General features: G+C 31.6%; 1 protein-coding gene across 2 annotated transcripts in view; it reads left to right on the top strand.

Moving 5' to 3' along the window:
* The first annotated feature begins 531 nt into the window (after positions 1 to 531).
* The window catches only part of LOC128180528 (ATP-binding cassette sub-family C member 4-like), a 28,817-nt gene continuing 18,456 nt past the window's right edge, over positions 532 to 10,892 (top strand). Inside the window, exons 1-7 of one of the 2 annotated variants that reach the window (XM_052848650.1) lie at positions 532 to 731; positions 6,234 to 6,344; positions 6,934 to 7,054; positions 8,673 to 8,888; positions 9,350 to 9,439; positions 9,691 to 9,854; positions 10,313 to 10,438. In XM_052848650.1, coding sequence (XP_052704610.1) covers positions 658 to 731; positions 6,234 to 6,344; positions 6,934 to 7,054; positions 8,673 to 8,888; positions 9,350 to 9,439; positions 9,691 to 9,854; positions 10,313 to 10,438 — 902 coding nt within the window. In that variant the 5' untranslated portion in view covers positions 532 to 657. The remainder of the gene's footprint in view (positions 732 to 6,233; positions 6,345 to 6,933; positions 7,055 to 8,672; positions 8,889 to 9,349; positions 9,440 to 9,690; positions 9,855 to 10,312; positions 10,439 to 10,892) is intronic. The other variant, XM_052848649.1, reaches the window with a different exon arrangement.

The raw sequence follows: 10,892 nt of genomic DNA, 5'->3' as shown, positions 1-10,892 counted from the left end.
TTAAAATTAAATTTTAAATATAGAGGAATACAAATGTATATGAATTTTATAGATTTATACATTCAATTATAGTAACTTTTTATACGAGTCGGTTAAATACTGGTACCAAAAAACGCACTATCGACTTCTTGAGACATACTCATCATTAAAATCTTAATATTGTAATCAAAACTATTTTTTTTTCACAATTTCATTTATGAGGGATTAATAACCGACTAATTTAACTGCTTGGGCGATATTCAGATCTTTGTGTATGTGTTTATAACACAATTATTGTCAAAATAACTATGTATTTAAAAAAGCAACAACTGACTCAAATGCTAGCTTATTGTATTCTCTTGCATCTTAGAATATTTATTAAAACTATAAATTATGATTTTTCTCGAAAACGTACCTTATATATTGGGTAAGTTTTCTCCTTGGTACGTTTTCTCTTGGGTACGTTTTCCCCGGCATTCTTTTTTTTATTAAACATAGATCTGAAGAATTGCGATTCAAGAATAGTTCATGGGACGAGTTACTATCTCCCTGACTCCCGGAAGTAAACCTGTAGTTCATTCATCCATCATTGCCGGGATGGACGATGCCGATTGTGCAAGCGCTCATATTTGCTGAATCTAAAGGATATGTTTAAATGAACTTTCATGAATTAAAACCATGGACGAAACATTGAGACATCACAAGCCAAACCCAATCTTGACAGCTAATCCCTTGTCAAAATTGCTTTTTTGGTAAGTTTTCATAGAGTTATGCAATTATGCACTATGTAGTGAAATTTGGTTGTATATTGTATGTTTCCCTCAATACCTCTTTATGCCTGACTTCTGACCATGTTCTACCCCTTTACTGGACATGTTACGTGGCGTCCACTACTAATGTTTTATGCGAGTCCAACCCCAGAGTTTTATCCGTAATTGTTGTCTTTGATGTGCTGATACTGATGTGGACTCATGCCGGCGCATGCACTTCGCTGTCGGTAAGGATGCCAGCCATATCTATTATGTATCATATTTGAACACTGTGTCTACCCTCTATCTACTGATTAGACTTTAGTCATAATTTGTAGTAGAATATACACGGGCTTCTAACATGGCAGTAATTTTTTTAAATGATGTAATATTTATTTATATTAATATTTAATAATTGCCATAATTAATTCAATTGAGCATGAAAATAAATAGATGTACATGTAAAGTTTAGACAGGGTAAGAAAAATACATACACCAAAACAATTAAAAAGAACGTATATATACATCAATATAGATAAAAAGCAATAGTATATTTTTATTTTTTGAGTTTTTATTCTGTAACCCAACTTAAAAACAATTAATGATAATCCATAGTTCTTCTCTTTATATGGATAAATAGAAATAAGAATTAATTACATCTCTGAGGATCAGACCCCTTTGATCATCACTTATTTTCCAAATGCTGTTCAGTAACATGTAACTTGTTTTATTGAGGTTCATATGAAAATACCAAATATTGATTTTTAATCTTATCTTTTTTTTTTTACAACCCATCTGACATGTTTGAGAAATATTGTATTTCAAGAAGTTATGATCATAGATATTCCAATGCATGAGGGTTAATGAGCTCAACCATACTGTAGTATATAAATAGTGCCTGTTTAGGAGGGTAACAGTTGAAATTGACACCCCGAGAAAACCATTGTCAACCGACGCGAAGCGGAGTTGACAATGGTTATAAGGGGTGTCAATTTCAACTGTTATCCTCCCAAACAGGCACTATTTATTTTGTTATACTGAATGTCTTTTTTAAAAATTTTAAGAAAATTTTACTGCTTTTATATAGGTATAACGTGAATTCTACAGCGAACTGTACGCGCATAATTTTCGCGCATGTAAAATTTTTTAATGTTACCCGTTGCCAAGTGCATTGCTAACGCTGAGGGTAATAGTAAATATTATTAACTGCGTCTTAACCAATCAGATTTCAGTATTTAACATGAAAGTATAACAATAATGTATATATTCAATTATGTTGACTTTTACACAGAAATATTCTTTTATTATAAAAGAGTTTTAATTAAAATAAAATTAATATTAAATTACAATTATATATATATAATCTACTGTACAATTATATGACAGTAGATCAGGTAATTTGTCAGATACAATCATAGAATTCTTCAGGATAAAATTTTACAAAGAAATTTGAAAAAAAAATTCAAGAACATCATCAAATTTGATGTTTTTTAATATAAACATATATATATATATATATATATATATATATATATATATATATATATATATATATATATATATATATACATGTATAATTGTCCTTATTTAAACAATTTGAGTAAAATGACAAAAATCACTGTTTTTGACTTGAACATGTTGGAGTTGGGAAATTTATAAGGTTTGTGTTATATATTTGAAAGCAAACATTGAATAAAGTTGAGATTCACATAAGTACATGAACACATCGCTGCTAACATGTACATGAATTACTGTAATCATATTATATTTGGCGTCTACGATATTTGTCGGAAATTAGTTTTTGAACAAGTTGGCGTGGATTTGAATTAGCTAATTCCTGAATGTGACTATTCTTATACATACATGTATATGCATGTCATTACCGATGTACCAGTACTTGAATTTGCGGAAGCCATATTCCACCAAAAGCACTAAATAGAATACACAGCCAAATGTAGAATGTTTACAGTAAACATGTAAGATTGTTAAATAAAATTCAAGACTCAAAAATTTATGTTGTTAATTAAATGTAGTCAAATGAAAACACATTTGTATTAAGGTCTCAAGAGGTTGTCAAATTTAGTGAAATTAAGTCTTCATCCATTAAAATCATTTTTCTGTTCACAGCTAATAATTCTGTAAAATTAACATGTAGCATGGTGAGACATGTACAAATATGTTTACATAGTAGACTACGCTGGCATTTGAATTCCTTGCAATCGAAGCTATTAATGGCTTATTTATAATGTCAAAATAATAATATTTTGAATAGGTCTGTTTACATATACAGACATAGCAATGAGATTTTCAATATGATTGTGGTATGCAGATACAAACCTGGCTATGATATGCATGTATCATGTCAGAGTTGTTTTTGTAAATATTACAAGAAACAATGCTGGATTTTCAAACTGGAGTACATGTATTGTATATACAATTTTATTTGATAATGCATATACCAAGAGTAGATGTAATATATTGCAACAGTTTAACTGAAGTTAGTAATGTGTTACACTTGCATTATATATTCAATGCCAACTAAAGGTAGAGCCCAATTTCCAATCTGTAAATGATAAACACTCTTCAAAATCATGATCCCAGTTCTGACCTACTTTTATAAACCTTTACCTTGTATTCATAATGACTAGTATCTATTATCTAAATGTGGATAGTGAAAGATTCAGATTTTTACTATTCAATTAGTTATATGTTTGACATTTATAGATCCATTTTTATAATGAGTAGTGTATGATATCATATGGCTTCGTTATTTTGTATTTGGTAGGATTGCTTATAAGTAACGTAATTGTTTTCATCAATGTGATATTGCCAACTATTCCAAAAATTTTGATCTTGAAATCTACCTTTCAAATCTCCTACATGGGTTAATAGTTGTTTGTTTTCATTTTTATAAGAAAGGAATATTGTGTTCTCAAATGTCAGTCGCTAACACAGCTTTAGATGTTGAACATGTCAGAATTCAGTGATCCGTAACAGTGTGCAGCCATTGCACTTATAAATATCATTATCAATGCAATGTCAGTGCAGACACCCTTTTGTTTTGACACTTACCCACACCTACAGGTGGTTGAATTTGACTCTCAGGTGTGTGGGTGTAAAGCTTCCTGAGAGGGAAGGGATTTCAAGGGAAGGTTCCAAAACTTGTACATGAATGCAAATCATTGTGCACTTGCATGAGGATTGGAAGTGCATGAATCTTACATAATAAATAGTTTGATCCTGCATGAATACAGAATAAATTGATATATTACCTATAAAGTCATATGGAAAGTATGAAGATCAAAATTTTTGATTCTGCTCTTTTTTTCACTACATGACTTTATTAATGTTGAAATTCATTGCAACATTGACTGCATGCTGGCGTTTTATGTTTTGGGATCAATTAAAGTAGGATTATGTAATCATTCAGACAAGATAATAAAGAAATGTTAACAAAATATAGGTGAGGCATTACCTATATTCACATGACCTTTTTCCTTTTAAAATCTAAATTTCAGAGGACCCAACTGATATACTACTGAGTTGATTAACTACTTTTAAAACCCTTCAGGAATATATATACCGGATATATATATACCCTGTATGTATCATACTTACTGGTTTAATTGTCTCTGCATTGTCTTTGGAAATCAAATAAAGAGGAGAGGCCCTTACCCTGCTCATGGCAACTACTGAAGGACAGTCAATTTAAGATTAAGAAAACAAGTAGAAGTATGGAAATACTGAAGGAATGAATTCAATATTAATAGGGGTTGTGCCATTCTATGTACATGTATTATCAATTGCATGCCTATAGACACACTCCATGGCAAAAGAAAAAGGGGGAGGCTGGTTCGGTTTTGATTAATAGACTGAAGGTCACTGACCCCGTACACACATGCATGTAGTAATGTACATACACATTACGATAATGATATGTATTTTGATTGACATTAAAGATTAAATAAGATCCTTTCCATTTCCTTGACTTATGAAGCTTATCTTATCCTTATATATAATGACTGAAGTGCTTTCCTGAGGAAATGACTTGTTTGTTAGTACAATAAGTTTGAGTTGAAAATCTTCACCCTTCACCCCATATTAACTAACTGTATTTTTTCTGATAAGAGAAATGATCTTGCATCTACTTATCTTCATAACTCTTCCTACTGAATATGTAGGGTTTTAATTATTCATCTGTCACTGACAGCATTTTCACCTTTAATATTTATTTATGTACACATCTGTCATTTTTTGCAGTTTGAAATGTTTCCAACAGCAAGGGATGTTGAATGCCCTATGATTTTCAATTAGAGAGGGGGTTCAAGATATTAAGGGTGTGAAATATTTTAATATTTATTTATGTACACATCTGTTATTTTTTGCAGTTTGAAATGTTTCCAACAGCAAGGGATGTTGAATGCCCTATAATTTTCAATTAGAGAGGGGGTTCAAGATATTAAGGGTGTGAAATATTTTAAGCCCCCCCCACACCCCCCCCCCCCCTTGATAATCAACCCTTGCTAATTAAATGATGATTTGATAAGTTGCTTTTTATTGTATGTACATTAATAGTGTTACATGTAGAAATGTTTGCTACAATAGATTCCTTAATTATATAATATCCACATAAAATTGCAAGAAGCATCCCTGCCATATTTTAAGGTTAAAGTTGTTAAGTATTATACAATTATTTAATGCTTGAGCAGTCAATAGACCAGAATATTTGGCCATGCTGAGCTGTTCACCAAGGGAAAAAAATTATGGTCTATTGACTGTTCAGGAATTACATAACTGTTTTATTACCTAATTCCTTTTTTTAGTTAGTTTGCAGGATTTACAATTTGTGTATTACAGATGGTTTTCTTTCCATTATGCAATATACTAAGACCTTTTTTTTTTTTATCTTTTACCTGCGCCAAACGTGTTGCATGCATTAAAACATCTCCACTTAATATTACTTTATGCATAGGATTATAAATAGTCATTTACCTGATATATTATAAGGCTTTAAAACTATTGATTATTTGATACTCAATATTGATAACATTGAATTTGGTTTCATCAAGTACAAAAACAGCGTAGCGTTATGATACATTCCCTGAGAACTATCGAAATGAGGCAGATCATAACATCAAAGTAAATTATGACGCCATTTCGCATGACATACAGAAAAATTACTTTCTACACATTGCTGTGAAATCAATCGGGAAGTCTTAACATATCTGCGTTCTGAAATATGTTTCCGGTCCAATAGATCAAAGTCTATTGACTGGTGGCCTAATAAATTGCAGTGTATTGACCGGCAGTTCAAAATAGACACAAAAATTTAATTTGTAATAATATTACCGGTATTTGCTGAGAGTTGAAAACTGTAAGAAATAAAGAGAAAAGTTCAATGTTTGCAATATAGTATTCTCGAGATTTGATACAAACCAGCAGGATCGGGGAATTAAGTACTCTCGTAATATAAGGAATTTACAGTAACTTTGTCTATCACTGTAGGTGGATGAACCCCATCTTCAGCACTGGCTACAAGAGGAAGTTGGAGGTAGAGGACATGTTCAATGTCACCAATGAGGACGCATCAGAGGACCTCGGAAATAGACTAGAGAGGTAAAGATCGGAATTCAAATCAAAGAACAAAGATCCTGACAGCTGATATAAATTCTTTTGTGATTTTTGATGAGATTTGGTATTTTATTTATTTACTGAATTGTGTCTGTGTAATTTTACCCCAGCCAAAGCTTTGATCTGAAATTGGAAAGATATCAAACAGTTTCAATAATTTTTGTGCATGAGCACCATTTTTTGTGAATTTTGTAAACACACACTTATTCGATGATATGTAAATAAATGGACAATGATATGGCTTTAACACTACAAGTTAATGTTTCTTGCATTAACAAACATTTTGTTTTTTGCATCGATCTGCTCAACAACAAATATTGGTGCTGAACAAATATTTATAAAAGAGAGAAGAGTTGATTCCATAAAAATTTTTACAATATAATTATATACTTTATATATTCCAAATTTGATCAGAGTCTTATTTGTAAAAATATGATATTTTTAAAATAATAACAATATGAACAGCAGTTACTGGCATGGTCATTGGTTTCTACCAATGCATTGACGTTATTTTTAGGGGATAGTTTATAGTTGAACAAATGCAGCTACGTTACTCAATTTTATTTTAATGAAGAGAATGGAATAAAGAAGCAGAAAAGAAGAAACCGCAGAACAAATCACCAAGCTTATTCAGATGTATAGTCCGGATGTTTGGAGTCCAGTATGCCTTATTAGGAATCATTGTGTTCATAGAGGTATGAACAAGTTCATACTGTAAACCAACTTTTATTTGAGATGACTTTGATTTATTTTAATGATTCACCTAATATAAACTGGTTCATAACAACCAGTTTTCACAATCAAGTCTCCTCTACGCCTGTGTTGTTTTTGCACTCATGCAGCAAAAACTGGTTTGTGGCATTTTAAGAGATATTTAAGTTGACGAGCTCTTGCAAACCTCAAGAATATTTCATGTTAAAGAGTCTCGGGGAGAATGTTTCAAACATACGATTTCACTTAAATTTTTTACAGTGAAATGTCAACTTATGAGTAAACTATGTGCAAAATATAAAGTAAATTGACCTGATAGTTTATCTGTTTGTCGCGCTCAAATTTTGATCATATGTCCGATTCATCACCGACATTTTTATATAGGATTATACAGGAAAATGAGGGTTTTCATTTTCAATTTCATATTTAAAAAATTACAAACATACGATTTTCTTTCAATTTTCAGCGATAGAAGTTTAACGTACAAGTAAACTTTTTGCCAAATTAAAACGAAATTGAACGGATGGTTTTTAGGCTATCCGTCCTCATAGTTTGATCATATAAACGTGCCGTGCCAGCCATTTTACATGATAGAATTGTATAAAACAAAAGGATGTTTACGAATCAAATTTAATTTTATTTGTATTAGAAGAAAAAATACATTTCCACTCACACAGAACGTAGAAGGGTCGCGTATATGTTTTTATTTTGAAAATTATAATTTTGATTTTAATTATTGACGCTGAAATAGAAAATACATGACGTTAATTTTTGTCAATTGTTACGTCAGAGTCTCAATTGACGTCATCCTAAGACGTTGACTCCGACGACAATAACGTCGATTTTGAAGAAGCGGCAAAAAAATTAAAATACTTCTGACATTATTCTAACGATTCATTTCACTTAAAATAAATTTTTGATAAGTTATTTTTCTGAAATAAAAACATTACATGATAACCTGTATCATTGAACATTTTACTTTCATTTGTGTTTTACAACAGTAATGCGCAATACCCTGCGCAGAGGGCGCAAAATTTTAAACCCGCTACCGACCTTAATATATACATTTGCATCAATTCTAATACATCAGTACATCACTCTAAATTTTGAGCTTTGTTTGCTCACAAAAGAAATAAAAACTTTGTTTATTACTCTTATTTCATATATATATGTACACATGTAAGAAGCACTAACAAACCAACAACACTCGTTATCTATAGTGTATATATATGTATATATATCTATAGTGTTTCTTAATTCTTTCATATGTAATTTTATTTTGTTGTCCTGAAGAAGGGACGGGTTGTCCCGAAAATTTGACAATATTTTACTTTATTGTTCGTGTCGTTGGTTATTTTTAGTTCTTTTTTATACATATACCTGTATATATACATGTATGTTTGACTGATCTATGCAATGCCACAAAATTTGATCTATTTTGAGAGTTAAGAAGGTCATGATCTTAATATGTTTTGATTAGTATATCAATATTTTTGTATATACTTGTAGAAGTACATTATGAATAGATTAGAAAAAATCTATATACAGTGTCTGGTTAACGAAATGTTTGCCGTATTCTTTATTTAGTTTCTTTTTTTACAGGAAGTTACGAAGGTTGTGCAGCCCCTGTTGCTGGGAAAGTTGATTCGATATTTCACCTCAGAACCAAGCATATCAGAAACGGAGGCTTACCTGTATGCTATGGGGATGAGTCTGTCAGTCATCATTCTGGCCATTTTTCACCATCCTTACTTCTTCACCGTCCAGCGAATCGGAATGCAAATCCGTGTGGCATGTTGCTCACTCCTGTATCGAAAGGTATTTCTGTTTTTCCACACATTAATTATATGTACAGGCTTGTTGAAAGCACAGGACCTAAAATACTGGCTGCGTTAGACAGGTGGCCGCTTAAATGAGTTATATAGTGAAAAACTAAATGGGCGGGATTGAAACTGGCTGCTCATGGCAAGTGGCAGCTTATTAAAGGTGGCCGTAACAGCAGGTGTGACTGTATTTTTTTTATGGGTAGTGTAGATAGCAAATCTTAAATGATATCTCCAGTTGTGAAGGGATCATACATATAGATGTTTGAAATATTTTAAGTTACAAAAGTTTCTCCTTATTATTACATTATTTCTATAAGCAGGGTGGGTAAGCAACTCTAAATAAATACGTGTATTTTTAATTGTGAAAGGTACATATACCGGTATATTCCAAATAATTTTAGATGCGACAACATTTTTAGAAGTTATTGTTTGCAATTGCTTTTACATCTCCAGGCTTTACGGCTAAGTAACAAAGCCCTGGGACAGACGACTACGGGACAGATTGTGAACCTGATGTCTAATGATGTCAACCGATTTGACACGGTAATATCAAAGTGCTCAAACATTTTCATATCATGGCAGAATCATCATTGAAACTTTTTTATATAAAGTTAATCAAAATGATTAATCCTTAATTTACTGAATGGCCAGAAAAAGTTGGAAAGTTATTTGAGTTGTATTTTTTTCAATTGAGTTGATGTAAAAAATTTGTTATGAAGGAAAAAGTTATAATTGAATTTTTTTGACAATTTAATTCCTATTTAAACTCCATTTTTTCTTTGTGTACAATTAAGGCTGTGATGTTCATCCACTACATATGGATAGGACCTAGCCAGGCCATCTTTGTTTTGGTTATACTGTGGATGGAGCTGGGTCCCTCCGCCCTGGCCGGCTTCGGTGTTCTACTCTGTCTGGTTCCTGTGCAAAGCCTGATGGGAAAACTGTTTGCCAAGCTCAGGTGAACAAAACCACCCCCACCCCCGACCACTAACTCTCTCCAATAAATAAAATCTAATGTTGCATGGAAAACATATTAGACAAAATTTAAGCCAGAAGCCCTATAGGATTGTTGGACATAAGAGGGTTACATAAATGTAGTTTTAGATGGAGTTTATACCAATTTAATTGATAATGAATAATTTTTGTATATAGTGAACTTTTATAGTTAAACATGCACTTTTGCCTTCCAAAAATTATAAACAAATCATGCATATCAATCAAAATGTTTATAGTTATTACACTCTGTTTGAACTGATTACCCTTTTTGTTCTTGTAATTCTAGTCTAAACATGAGAAAATGCATTTTTTTAAAGTAAAAACTGGGCTAAATTAGGTTAACATTACACTGACATGTGTATGCAATTCAAACTTTAACAAGAAGCTAACAGAGCAGCAATTCTCGACATTTGTTAACAGAAACAAGACTGCGATCCACACAGATGAGAGGGTCAAGGTCATGAATGAGATCATTTCAGGAATGAGGGTGATCAAGATGTATTGCTGGGAAAAACCATTCGGAGAACTAGTCGCCAAAATTAGGAAGTACGTACATGTAATTATATATTATACACATGCTGTAACTGATTTTATTTTATATCTCTGTTCTTGCACCTTGTTAACCATTTTATTTTATTTTTTAAAATCTTTGAAGATTAATTTAACACACAAGGTTTTTTTTACGGTATTGATTAAATACTTAATTCCTCTGTTTATTTTGAGATAGGCTCACTGTGTACTGTTATAGTACATGTTTGTTCTACTGTATGACTCAAAAGAAATATTATCCAAATCTTTTAAATGCAACATACAAACTGCCTCCAACAAAATATCTTGAAGGTTCATATTACTTATGCATGTTCATAAAGTACTTCTCAAATCATGACTATATGAACTAAGAATTTATATATTATGCAGAGCTTTTGTGATATACATATCTAAGAATAAACAACAGTGATCTGTTTGCCGCAAGCTTAAAATCTTTGTACATGTAAGCCTT

The sequence above is a fragment of the Crassostrea angulata genome, chromosome 4 (assembly GCF_025612915.1).
Source record: "Crassostrea angulata isolate pt1a10 chromosome 4, ASM2561291v2, whole genome shotgun sequence".
Taxonomy (NCBI): domain Eukaryota; kingdom Metazoa; phylum Mollusca; class Bivalvia; order Ostreida; family Ostreidae; genus Magallana; species Magallana angulata.
The sequence above is the reverse complement of the archived record's forward strand: the minus strand, read 5'-3'. Positions and strand labels throughout refer to the sequence as shown.